The sequence below is a fragment of the Dermacentor andersoni genome, chromosome 7 (assembly GCF_023375885.2).
Source record: "Dermacentor andersoni chromosome 7, qqDerAnde1_hic_scaffold, whole genome shotgun sequence".
NCBI lineage: Eukaryota > Metazoa > Arthropoda > Arachnida > Ixodida > Ixodidae > Dermacentor > Dermacentor andersoni.
Window position 1 is genome coordinate 143629012 of NC_092820.1, and position 13713 is coordinate 143642724.

Consider the following 13713-nt stretch of genomic DNA (forward strand, 5'->3'; position numbering starts at 1 on the left):
GTGGCAGTGTGCGGGGGAGAGGAGGAAGGACGACTCCGGGATGGCGCGACCCCGCCCTGCACGCGACGCGACGCGACGCGCCCCGCCACCTCGAGCCGCTACGCGCGATCAATATAAAGCACCAGCTGCAACCTGGCCGGACTTTTGGCGGCCGGTCGGCCGGATTTGCTCGCGATTTGAAAGAAAAAAAAAAACGTGAAAATTTGTCTCGCGCGCCCGCGCGCGCAACGTTCCGTGAGAGGTTTCGCAATGTTCAAAGGGCTAGCTTGCCGGCTTTTGTCGCCGCCTCTGTTGGAAGCGTGCGCCAGTGTGCGCTTCGAGCGGCATTGAGAAAGAGCATGGCGGCAACAGCGGCGTGGCGCCGGTGTTTCTCACGCTTGGCGTCCGCTGTCTACGCTAGGAAGACGGCATCAGAGCCGGACAGCGCCGCCGTTCGATCTGAAAAACTCTACGCGCAAGTCGTCGAGTGCGCGGCAGGCCGGCCGATGTCGCCGAAGGACTGGGCACGTTTCGAGCAGCAACACAACCCGGCCATGCGGCTTCCGTTTCGGAGCCAGCTCATGAGCTGCCTGGCCGCAAGGAGAGACCACGCGATGGCTCACTCGCTGCTTGAGTATGCGGAAGGCGTCGCCGGCGGTGTGACACGCATGATGCTCGCCCACTACCTGGCGCTCTGCTCGACCGAGCAGCAAGCGGACGCGTGTTTGCGCAGAATCCTCGAGTCAAGGTATATCGCTGACGGTCGCTTCCGCGCGGCTCGCATTTATTTCAAAATTGTCAAAACGCACGTGACAATGAGATCCCCCCTATGTTTACATGTCGTTATTCCATCGTAGTACACTTGGCTGTAGGAAAACGTGCTTGCATTGGTTTGCACGATCAGACCGCCGTCGGAACTCTCAAAAGGTCACACGCACCTTGGAGAGACACGTGTGTGTTGTTTGTTCACTGGAACCAGCTGTCACTTCTGGCAATATAGTCGATAGCTGAGACCTGCAGTTAGTACTACATATACGGGTGCATGTTACGACTATGGAGGTTGCAGTCTCGTGAACATTCTATATTTAGAAACCAAAACTGGCTGCGTCTTGCACATACCTCTAGCAGCAGGTATTGAAGTGCCATCTACCGTAAATTCGTTCACTGTATCTGGATTTATTGCACTTGGCAATTTTCTCGCCTTGCCTAACTGGGCAGTATTGAGGAGCAATATATAAGAAAGATGCTTATATGAAAGTCTCGATAAAGAAAAAAGGCCACATGTTTTTAGAGGACGAGAAAGAGAGCCTTCTACATCCCACAAATTTGAAATTCATTGCTAGAGTGGTCGGTTTGAATTGACTGACATTATGAACAAAAGTTTGCCATCGTAGGTGCTTGTCACATTCCAAATAAAATATAAGATAAGTTCATAGCCGAAACACTGCATTCAGTGTATAGACTTTGGAAAGAACTATGTGAAAGATGACAAAACTTTCAGTTTCTATGTGACTGCAATTAAGTAATGTCATAAACTCTCCAGACAGAGAGGCCTCATACATAAAAATGTCACGTTCCTCCATATGGCACGCTTACAGTGCCTTAGGACCATACAGCACATCCCAATGTGTTGGAATAAAAACTGAATTACCCGTACTACAGATTTAATCATCAACATGAAATTGCCTTCCTTCCAAACATAGAAGAAGAACCCATAGGCCCAAATTTCTCTCCAGTATAGTCTATGCATGAACCTGCAAAGACAAAGTATAAATCCCATGCAAGCGATCTTGCGCGCGACAAGTGATGCGATGGAGATGGCTGTCGTGTTCGCTCGTCGCCTACGAGTCGCACGCCATGTGAGTGACGATTTTGAGTGACGTCTCCCCGGTGTTACCTGTATGAGTGCATCAAATCTGCGTCGAAACTAGCCTGACACGTGCTTTGTTAAATTAAGTTGGTGTAGTTTACTGTAGAAAGCAGCGTAAAATGTTTCTGAAGGTCTTGCAGTCGGTTCTTATTCTTGCACGTATAAAAATTAAATCGTTTACTCACTCCGTGCGACAATCGGTAGTATTTGAGTGGTGTACATCCAGTTCCAGCTTCACATTATCAGCTAGTCGCTCATAGCACTTCCGGGCGACGAGTGACGAATTCTAGATTTCCAGAACTGAGTGACGAGACCTAGTGATCTGTTCAAGCGACGGCCCGTTTTGTTGTTCGAAGCCGTCGCTCATTGCACACAAGATCACTCTCATGGTGTTTAGCATTAGCTCAGAATCTCAAGCCTACATTAACATTTGTACATTTGGATCTCGTTAATAAAGTGAAATAAATCAGTTGCAAGAATGTTTGAAATGTCTTTATTTTCACAAATCATGAGACAATGGAATTGACCATCGAGCACTTTTACAATTCTTACATCCAGGCATATTTTCACTCTTTTGTTGTAAATGCCTTGTTGGTCATGCATGTTTGTTGCTGTATGTAATGATATGCCATGCAAGACAGGATCGTAGATAGATTGGAGACTTGAAAGCGATAAAGAGTGGTCAAGGAAGGAATGTCGCTGGAGCCCACGCTTCGACAAGGGCAATTGTCTTCCCCTGTACGAAGACAAGTTCCCTTGCGGAAATGTGGGCTCCAGCGACATTCCTTGCTTGGCTACTGCTTTATGTGTAGTAACATGTAGATTTATTACTTTTTGGTGGATGACCTCAACTTCTACCTTTTGACAACTGCCGGCCATCGTTCTGACATCAATGGCAACAACAATACAGGTGGTGACCTCTTGTGACGCAGAGTTGAACCAGAGAGCACACAAAGCTTGTAGTCCAGAGTCCTATCATATTCTACTCAACTGCTGGTGTAAAGCTTTGGTAGCGATATAATTGCTGACATGCAGCCCTGTTATTATTTACCTTTGATGGAACACTTGTGCAACGCTAAAATGTTTCAAACATTACGTGGTTACACAAAGTGTCATTAGATGGCACTACCAGCTTTGTTACCACTGTCCAGGGCTCCAGTAATTCATAAATGGTGAGATGCTTACGGGCAAGCCAATGCCCTCTAACACTTTTCCATATGTTTGGGCAGCTAGCTCTGCTGACTCATTGAATCAATCCTGTTTCACATAGTGGCGGCCTGCTGGACGTTCAAACACGGAACTTGGTGGTGAGGTCCCTGTGCCAAACGCCTCTCTGGAAAAGAGCCACCGAGTTCCTTGATGAGCCTGAAGCTGCTCCAGAACAAGTCAACGCAGTGGCAGTTGCAGGCTTTCAGCACGACGACTTCTCCATAGCTTGGGAGTGTCTCGAACGTTTGCGGGGCTCTCAACCGCTTCGTATCTTTCCGTCCACAATGGAGGCTTGCCTCAAAGCTGCTCGCACAATGGCTCAGAGTGGCCATCTTGACGAGGGCCGCCAACTGGTCGACCGGCTGCTCACGTACCTGGCTGCTGGCAACCACGGCCCACTGTCCTCGTCGCTTGCGCTAAGCTTGTCCAGCTTTTACAGCAAGTGAGTAAAGAATGGCATGGCCAGAATTGCTTAAGGGGACACCAAACAGAGCTGTACATACTTAGTGCGGTAGACCCATTAATTCGTCTCTGGTTAATTTAATTTTTCATTTGAATCGATCCTGATTGAAGGTCCCGGCCAGCACTCAAATATTTCTGTGGGACCAAACTTTCATTATTTCGATCCTGAAATTAGCCTTTGCTGGATAATTAGAACTTGGCTGGTCATCGCGCACGTGCCTGGTCCCAGTGGTGAGGTCAGTGGCGACTCCAGTAGTGCCAGCATCCGTCCTGGTGGCGCATAGGGTGTTGTCTGCTGTCGTCGTCTGCTGTCAAAAACGGCTATTTCTAGCCTGCCCCAGGAAGGTACTATTAAAGTGAAATACTACCAGATTCTATAGAGCACCTTTTTTTTTTCTCCAATTCACACAAAAATTGCTTTGGCGGTACAATCCAATACCAAAAGAAAAGCAAAACCACATTTGCAGCAGCCTACAATCGAAGCCTGCCTAGCCAGTGTCATCGCAAAATGGCGACCATGGATGGCGGTAGTACAGGTTCTCTTATCGCAAGATCAGGAAAACAATGCCTTGCTTTCATTCTAATGAAAGCACGTTCAGTCGATCAGTTATTTCACATGTTAAGTTGGTGGCAACAAGTCGTGTTGCATGTTCTTGTAGTTCCAGAGAATTTCATGCATTGCGGGACGAACTAGCGAAGTGCTTAGCCTAGACATAGGCCACCATCCTCTTTGCTGTTCACATGTGTAAATGTGATGAACATTAGTATAACTGCGAGTCGGCCTAGTTGGAACAGATTCATCATTTAAAAATATTTTGTGCACAAACAGAGACAAAGAAGAGGAGCAACACAAGGACGAGCACTTTCTAACTTTAAGTTGGAAAGCGCTCGTCCTTGTGTTGCTCCGCTTCTTTGTCCCTGTTTGCTTGCGCACAAAATGTTTTGAAATAATGAACATTAGTAAATAAATCTCTATTCTGCGAAGGTAAAGTTCCCTGGTTTTGTCTTTTTCTTATTGCCAGAATTGGAGGCATGCAATTTTCTAGCTGAAAGAACGAGTGTGCGTTTGATTTCTACTTGTTAAGGAGCTCAATTGTTATTTTTACATTATTTTTCTGCTTTGAACCTATAAAAAGTGGGTTCATGTCTGATTCAGGGATATGCTTGAATCGGGGCAAATACTATCAAATGAATCAGCACTATGTTTTGGTGTTTTTTCTGCCTGTTGTTTAATCTGACGCGCCGGATAACATGACCAATTTCGTGGGTCCCATGCGAGTTGGATTAACGGAAGTCGACTGTAATTTATCATTCTACAATAACAAAAAAGGTGCTCTTACCGTGAGAGGAGGCATCCTAAAAAATGTAAGAAGACGAAAAGACGAAGGACAGGCAGTGATGCCCTGTTGAAGTTTCCGTAGCCAGCGCACTGTGATGTCATGGATTATGATGTCTGCTTGTGCTGCCTGGTTGATAAAAATCGACTACATTGTATTCTAAAGGTGCCAAAGACTGAACTTGGCAAGTTTTTGGGAACTTTGACCACGCAGAGAGGCTGTGGCTGTTTTTATATTGTAGCATGGTGGAGTACTGTGCCTCTAGCTGATTGCACGGGATTGGTTATGGTTTGCACGAGACTTGAGGGCACTAGGGAATATTATGACTCTAGCTCTCAGTCAGGCCAAGAACCCTTGGCAAATAGGCATAGGGATGAAGAGGTCCAAGCAGAAAGAGTGAAAGCAGGCTGCTTCATCTTTGCGGTCAGCAGCAGGCTGGCGGGAGAGGTTGAAAGGCTCGCATTCAAACCCCCCGTCAAAGCTTCCGCCACTTGTAAGGAACTTGGGAAGCTTTTTGTAATTGTACAGTCATTAGCACTGTGTCAGTGAGGCCTTTCATTGTCCTGGAAACCTAACCCATATGTAGCACCTATGTAAGGGTTCCTTGTCGATTGGGCTTGGAGCCATCCTTGGAGTACGCTGGAGATGCCTTCAACCTGAAGAAGTGGCTGCACCATGTTTTCACTTAGGGAAATTGTGGACAGGGACTTGAGCTAGTGATCAAGCATGTAATAAGCTATGTTCTCCTTGAAATGCAACGTCGGGTGAGACTGTTATTCACTGTGTGTGACTGTAAGCACTGACAGCTGCATAGGTTAGGGGTCTCCTTTTAGTTCACACCACCCTTCGGGCACACATTAACATAATGATTGTGTTTGTTCACTGTGCTGATAGATGCAGGCAATCAGGTTTCAGGCAGATTGCTAGATAGATGTCCTCAGACGTCCGCCAGTCTTGATATCTTGCTACGCTTCAGCTAATAGCTCGTCTCCAAGTTTCATATCAGCCACTTGGATTTACATTTATGTTGTAATTTTCCAGTTGGGCCCCACCCGGCTGGAGTAATGGGCTTGCCGCTGTTTCCAGGTGAGTCCTGCTCCATGCTTCTTTTTCTACGTTTAGAGGGAGAGAAAGAACACTTTTTATTCTATTCAACATCTACACCTCATCTTATCACAATAGTCATATATTTGGTTATACCAGAAAGCTGCACTGTAAAAAACACCCTTGGTATTTTTCCGCTCCATTCTTGAGCTGCTAGGAAGTGCCTGTGGATCTAAGAGAAGACAGGGCTCTCCACAAGGAACTTCCCCAAAGTTTATCATAACTATGGCTGCCGAATAATTACATTTACTGGGCACCAAAATCTGGAATGATTTACCTGTGACCACAGAGTCCTCCTTGACAAAGTTTGTATCTTGCTTTAAAAAGTATTTTCTGTGTATATCTTATTAGCGTGTAGGTGAACAAACACCTATTATTTTTTAGTGGATCGTATCGTATAATGTGTTCATTCCTTGGATCCGTAACTGGCCAAGGGCTATGTATCCAGATGCATATATCACCACTTACTGTCTGTAGGTTTTTATGTTGAAACTAGCATTATTACTATTATTGTTAATATTGAGTAGACCTAAAGGTGCGCTCCTCTTCGGTGGCGACTATCGGGGGAATTTGTATCTGGCGACTGGGCTGGGAATCATGCAGCCGGCCCCTGACATGCTGTCCAGCAGGGACAGCATCTGCAACCGGTGTGGCCGCCAGCTTGAGATGTACCGGCTCAGCGACACCGAGTGGGAGGAGCTGCGGCGAGGTGTCTTAGAACGATGCCTGGAAGGCGACGACCCTTACCTGGGCAGCAACCCCCGTGAGCTGGCCAAGTTCAGGGATTTTCTCAACCGTGCTCCTGCCTACGGAGTGGTCTTGGACGGACTGAACGTAGCCCTCTCTGGCAAGGACAGGGCTCAGGAGGTGGGCCATTTTTTTCAACATGATAGAGTTTGATGTAGAGGCTATGTTCAGAACGTGCGTGCAATATGCAGCTATGTTGCAAGAAATACAAGCACAGAGAGCACAGCAATATTGTTCAGACTGCAATTGTATGACGTCTAAGAGCACAACGGGGGTGCGCATATCTTCCGATTGGCCCCTACTTTTATGTTTCATCACAGATCCTGCTGTCACAATATGGTCAATGAAGACTGCAGTTTTGGTTCTCCTTTTCAGTTTGTGGCAATTTTCCTTTTTAGTTTGTGGTAGAGCAGCAACTGGCTGGTAGAAGCACTGTGGGCTTTTTAGAGCAGCAGCATTGTGTGCAACAGTGCTGCGCTTTTGGGGCGATATTAATACTCAAGCGATGAGTTTTGTAGACACGATCACTGTCGCGAGATACGGTGACAGCATAGTGTCGGTCATATACCTGGACGCATCCAATGCTGAATCATGTAAAACTGGTCACGTCCCCAAAAACCATTGCTTGAGAACACCGGCCGTAGTTGTGTTGTCTTCTAATGTATGCATTGTTGCCACTGCTCATATTTATGTTTACGTGGCCTCCTTGACTGTACAGATGTCTATTTGCCATATTGTATTTTTATTCGGGGTGGGCGAATACTTGAGGTTTCGGATACTCAAGACCAACTGAAAATCTCGCAGCAATTGACTGTGTAAGCCTGGTCTCTTTTCCGGATCTGCTAAACAAAGTATTGCTAATTATCAGAAGTGTGACAAGCTTTCAAAGCAATGTAGAAACAAAATGTGTACTGTGAACTTCGTTTTCGGTTCCGCAACAGAGGCCTGCATCATAACGTGATTTTGGCTTGTAGTCTGTCATTTAGTGCTTTTGGCAATCTAGCTATGTAGCACTTGCATCTTTGACGCTATCACCAGTGATGTGTTCTGCTCAATGGGCCCTTTTACATGTGTCTATGGCACACAACAGCAGCTTTTTTTTTTTTTTTTTGCACGATGTGTTGTCTATTTTTCAGCAATCATCTTTTTGTTTTTCCATTGTTTTTGGGAAGCTAGTCATACAGCAGTGATTCTTTCTTGGAGGGCTTGTTTGCATTGTCCGAATTTAGCATTGTGCTGCTACAGAGAAGTCTGCTGAAGGGATTGTTAATTTAAACACCAGTATCACCGTGGGTCATACATTGTTTTTATACATGTTGCGGCTTGTTTGAGCTTCAGCTATGTTGTTTGCTTAAATTGAAATGTTTCTTTGAGAGCACACAGATGTTATGCGCTCACAGCTAATTTGTTTTATCGAATGACTTTCACAGAATGAATATTTCGCAACGCTTTAGCTTACATGTGTAGCTATAAATATACACATTTGGACAGTAGTACACACCGTGGACGAACTTTTCTTTAACTCTATCTGGTCCTGCGATGAGGTTATGGTTATTAATAATAATAATAACATTTTAAGGGATATCTGATGCAAAGAACGAATAGACCAAGCTAATATGAGAAACCAAAATGCCGTCAAATATTTACATAGTCTGTGTAGACTTGATGCTGAAAATTGGCGGTTCTCTCTATAATTTAGAAAAATGTCTGCACATTGCAGCATGTCAAAATTGGGCATTGCACGAAAACAGTGGTCAAATAATTTGTGCCGATTCTTCACATGCTTGTGGCGCAAATTTATGTTCGCTCTCTGCAGCATTCTGGATTTGTGACAGACGGCTCGCACTTGCCATGATGAACTGGGCCGCGACTTTGTAGCAATTTATTCGGCTCGATTCTGTGCCACTCGTTACCGTCCACCATTCAAGGCACTGATGAAGTGTGTAAAATGCTGTATTGCAGTATTTACTGTGATGCAGCGAACTCACATTTACGTTTGAAATATGAGTGGATGCATCACAATACGCTTGCAAAAATCAATGTTTATCATACCAAAACTGAAAAAAAAAATTTGAAAAGAGAACGCTGCCATTAGCACTCACCAGAAGTGACGTACAACTTGGACGTAGTGAACCAGCGCTCCTGTCGCCTGCCTCCATGTGTCAGCGAACAGGTCTCACAAGCCTGCTAGCCCCAGAGTCAGTGTACCACTAGCTGCTTGGTGTACTGTGCTCATGCCATTGTGCACCTGCAATGTTCTTTCAGTGTGAAGCTTTTTTTCTCTGAATCAAACTCGTTTTCTGTATCTGGCTGCCTACATTCAACGAGCGGAGCCTCGACGCATTCCGCTTGTGCGCAGAGTGCATTTAGGTGACTAAGCTAAGAGAACTATGCTGCTAAGTTCTTGTACAAGATCACAGTATTTTTAAATAAAATAAAATCTTAGACCAAACAGACAACTACCGCCATCTGCAGCAAAGGATGGAAAGTACCTGTGGCTTGGCACAAAGTGCGCATAAAGTTTCGCCCATTTTGCTCAGGCGGCATTGCATTCCGGCATCACTTGGCAAGCACATTTTACACGGGTAAGTGACTGTGCTCGCAAAATGTGGCCTGCAGTTTACGTGCCTTGCGAGCGTTGGCTGGTCCGCATTGCACTTCCATGCTGCGGCAGGGTGCACACTCGGGCGCCGAACGCTAGGACAGGAAAGACGTGCTCTGCCTCCCTCTGCGCGGCACCGTGTGCTGGACAGCCATCACTCGTGTTCAAGCACCAGATGGCCACACAACGCCCCAGCGTACTTGCAACAGCTCAAATCGCATGCGCAGCGAGAAAGCACGCCAAGAGAGGCAGCCGTCAACCAGAAGACGTTGGGCAAGCGGGGCGCCTGCGCGCTTAGGCTTAACTGAGAGATCAACAGTCGTGCACGGTTCTGGGAATTTCGCATATCTGCGTCATTACCGCTCACCATTAGATGCTCACGTCATCTACTTAGGTACTATTGAAGGCTGCTAATAAGAAAATTAGATAATTAGCAGCCCCGCGGCTTTGCCAAGATTAGTTTGATAGTATATGCCATGCATTTATAGCCAATTACCCAAGCAAAATTTCGTTGCAGTTGGCCTTTAATGGTAGAGGACTCGCTGCTTGCACATTGTGTGACATACAAGTTTGGCTCCCAATTGCAACAAGCTACATTTTTCCAAATTCATTTCCCATTTCCTTATAATTTCTGCATTCCAATTTAAACAGAAGCAGTTAATTTCGCCAACACGTTTACAGGCTTCATTGTATCTTTGCTTCATATTGTCGCGTATACCCTGCTGAAGTATACACGCTGAATGGGGATCCAGGCGTTTGTATTTCACGAAACGTAACCGTTGACGCGCGATGCCAAGACGAACCTCGTTCTCTTCTTCTTCAGTCGCCATGCTGTGCCACCACCATGTGGCACTACCCCCTCTCCAAAAAAAATAATAAAAGAATAAAAACATACATAGGCTTGACGTGAGAGCGCAGAGATAGCCTAGGACGGACACATAAGCTATAGTCACAGTCACTGTGGTGTGCGATATAGTCACAAGGCACTGAGGGACGAGCAACAACAAAAACTCTGATTTGTCAAAAACCACTATATAAGATGTCTTGTAGAGGTAAAATATAGACGTAACTTGGCTCATTTTTTTAATGCTGTGAACGAGGCCCCCTTGAATGCATTCATCACATTTTTTTTACAAATTGTTTCGTGTTCTGCAAAATGAGATGCTATTTTCCAGTTGCTGAAGGCGGTGCAACACTACGGCGTGAAGGAGAAGCAGGCCATCCTGCTCGTGGGGCGCAAGCACATGCTCCATTGGCGCGCAGACATCATGGACCAAGTTTGGAAGCGCTGCCTCCGATACCTGGCCAATGACACGTGAGTTTGGCTCTCCACCATGTCAGCATTTGTCAAACTGGTTCTTGGGCACCGCTCTATGCAGGTGTACTACTGACAAGACATTGTGAAATATATTTTCTAGTCTCTCTTATAAGCATATAAACAGTCTACTATTAGGAGAGACACAATACGATAGTTACCTCTGTTTTTTCTGCTTCGTAGAGTTTGTTTTGGTTTCTTTATTTACAAAGAATGTTTTGATACTACTAGCAATGGATTTTTTCTAGGTTGTCGTCTCCGTGGTTATGCACATTGTATATTAAATTGCATTGTTGAGATGTGTTGTTGATAATACATGTTATATTTTTTTGTATTTGTTCTTATGCTGCAACATTGATTATATTCTAGCCACATATTAAAAAAAACATCCCGTGTTTAAGCCACTTCATCTAATGTAATTAACTATACTGAAACTGCATGTGCTTGAATTACAAAGGGGTGGCTGGGTGCGTATCAGGTATTACAAAGCGCCTCTATGTCAACCTTTCTCAGTTTGCAGTGTGTTCTATGAACCAAAATAACAAACAAACAAACAACGTTGAGGAACAAGATGTTCCTCAATGTGCTTGCACTTGTCTGCTGCAATCTCCAAGTCAAATTCAGAACCATTACAGTATCGATTGTGAACAAGGATTGGCGCATTACTAGCTGTTATCTGTAGAACAACACACATTTAGCGCTCTTGTTTTCATTGAGTGACATCATATCGCAGAGTATCTCTCTCAGGTTATCACAAATTATGGCATCTGACAGACATGTTGCAGGTTCACATGGGAAGAGGATAGCTACAGGGGCTTGTTGGTAGGGCATATCTTTTGTTGTAGCGAAAGCTGAACTAGGACAGCAGAAAGGCACACATAGCGGTGTGTGTGTCAGATGTGCCTTTCTGTTGTCCTTGTTCAGCGTGCGCTACAACAAAATAAGATTTACATGGGACATGCCTTTAGTAGTCATGGCTCCAGTATGGCATCTGCTTGTATGTACAGGATTAATATTAAAAAGTAATTGGATTGGAGCGATTCCCCGAATGGCCTATCAGTGAGCCAAAGGGTCTGTTGAGGCTGACAGTTATTGAAAGTTGACAGTTTTACTATTCAAAATATTTGAATCCTCCAATATTGCTGTTGTCGACTCTTTAAGTCAGCTTCACCACAGTACAGCAGTGTTATGCAGCGAATCATACAGAATGTATTGCGGGGAAGCATATTAAAAGAGCGGTGGGGAGGGGGTGCATTGGTGCGGATTTTCTCCTGGCGATCATGGCTACTCAACGTTATCACCTCAAGCACCCACATTGTGATGCTTCTTCATGCATCTGGACAACACCAGTCACCAGGTGGACACCTGTGTCTGCTACTAATCTGGCCATAAAGACAGTTTCCAAACAAAAAATTTGACCAAACGGCTTGGCAATATTTTTAGGTCCTCATTCTGAAGTATTTGTGTACCACCAAGATGCTTCAATGGCAACGTTGATTAAAAACATGGCTTTAGCAGAAGCAAGAAAAATTTCAACACCAAGGAATCCAGATATGTGCTCAACTACGAAAGCTTCTTAAGAGGCTCCTTCCACGTCAGCAGTGTGGAAAGACTTTGATAAACTCGTCAACCAGCAGCAATTTTCACTTGCTTGTGGCAGCAATTTTCAACTGCCACAAGCACAGGTTGAAAGATGTGTGCATAATGAAATTTTGGGCCAAAAAAGAAGATTTTTCCGAGTGGTGGCCTAAGCATAATGCCCACTGGTGGCTTGGCTTATGAAGAGATGCCTGCCAATACCAGGCACTAGCGTTTCCAGTGGGCAGTTCTTTTCAGTGTCTAAAGAAATTGCGACGTGTAAGAGGGTGTCGCTATTCCTCGAACATGTCGAGCCAGCTATCCTTCCTTCGTGACCATAAATAATTAGTTTTGGTACTGTAAAGCGAAAGTGTTGCACTAGAGAATTTTGTTGACCGCAAGGCATAATTTTCATGGAAATTATTTGCTGTGCAATAAGCATCTTATTTTTGTACCTCGAATTGGCGAAAAAAGTTGCTTGCAACACCAGTAGTATCGTATTCGAAAAATATTCAATTCGCTTCGAAATTGAAAATTTGATTTCGCACACCCATAGTAAATACGGTAGTCAGCTACTCGGCTTCGTGTCTATCACTTTTGTCGATAAATATTTTTGAAAATCCCATAAGAGCCTGCTGTAATATTATTTAATGGTTTATAACTGCTTTGACTAAGGTTTTCGTGACCAAAGATCTTTAGCAGCAACAACCAATTACAGCATTCATGTCTTGTGCAGCATATTTTGAATTCGCATCCAACTATAGCATATTTTTGTCAATCAATACTGAACGTTTATTTTTATTCAATGTCGCAGGTCGCACGATGACCCGTTTGTGCTGTATGCAGCACTGCACGGGGGACCGGGCACGATCGTTGTGTCGCGCGACCTCATGCGACAGCACCGGTTCCGCCTCGGCGACCCAAGGCTCCAGGAGTTGTTCACTTCCTGGCAACACCTGCACCAGGTCGAATGGAGGGGTGCACCCGTGTCCGCAACAGTCCCGCACAAAGTGATCGTGCAGGGAAGCTCCACGAACGGCTGGCACGTGCCGTACGCGGAGGAGAATGGCACAGTCACGGCAGCGGCACAGTGGCTTTGCATTGCACCCGCAGCAGTCTTTTGACCTTCCAAGTTGAGTTAGGACTCTCCGTACGACTCGATTGCGTGCCTTGCACAAACTGGCGCCGACGTTGGTTATCAGAGCTGGAGGTTAGTTTGAGATTCTGAGCCCTCCCTGTGTCGTGCATGTTCTGCCGTAGCCAGACGTCTTGAGCACAAAAGTTCCAGCCAGCAAATATCGTAGGTGCAAGTCTTCCCGTTACCAATGAGCACAACTCAACAGTAGAGGAGAATCGGGAACCACTCAAGATAGGGGGGAGTCTTGCTAATCAGTAATACTGAAGCATTAAGAAATCAGGCAGGGCACCGACACAGATCGCTGGTTATCGGAGCAGAAGGCGAGTTTGGGTATGTGCGCCGAGAACAGATCAAGTCAGCAAACATGGTCGC

The 13713-nt window shown here is 45.4% G+C and overlaps 1 protein-coding gene across 2 annotated transcripts; it reads left to right on the forward strand.

Moving 5' to 3' along the window:
* The first annotated feature begins 171 nt into the window (after positions 1 to 171).
* mldr (mitochondrial ribonuclease P catalytic subunit) lies at positions 172 to 13335 on the forward strand. Of its 2 annotated transcripts, none has more exons than XM_050180895.3 (6): positions 172 to 727; positions 3120 to 3500; positions 5899 to 5943; positions 6588 to 6828; positions 10486 to 10625; positions 13018 to 13335. In XM_050180895.3, the coding sequence occupies exons 1-6, from the start codon at positions 339 to 341 to the stop codon at positions 13325 to 13327; spliced, it is 1506 nt and encodes a 501-aa protein (XP_050036852.1). In that variant the 5' UTR covers positions 172 to 338; the 3' UTR covers positions 13328 to 13335. The 2 variants fall into 2 exon arrangements, with proteins under 2 accessions (XP_050036852.1, XP_050036853.1); XM_050180896.3 differs by having other exon boundaries at positions 6591 to 6828.
* The last annotated feature ends 378 nt before the right edge of the window (positions 13336 to 13713 follow it).

Bases quoted from the DNA above. Each gene is read 5' to 3' on its own strand.
- mldr (XM_050180895.3), top strand. From the start codon at position 339: ATGGCGGCAACAGCGGCGTGGCGCCGGTGTTTCTCACGCTTGGCGTCC. The intron at 5,944-6,587 runs GTGAGTCCTGCT...CATGCTGTCCAG, and splicing joins GGGCTTGCCGCTGTTTCCAG to CAGGGACAGCATCTGCAACC. The intron at 10,626-13,017 runs GTGAGTTTGGCT...TCAATGTCGCAG, and splicing joins CGATACCTGGCCAATGACAC to GTCGCACGATGACCCGTTTG.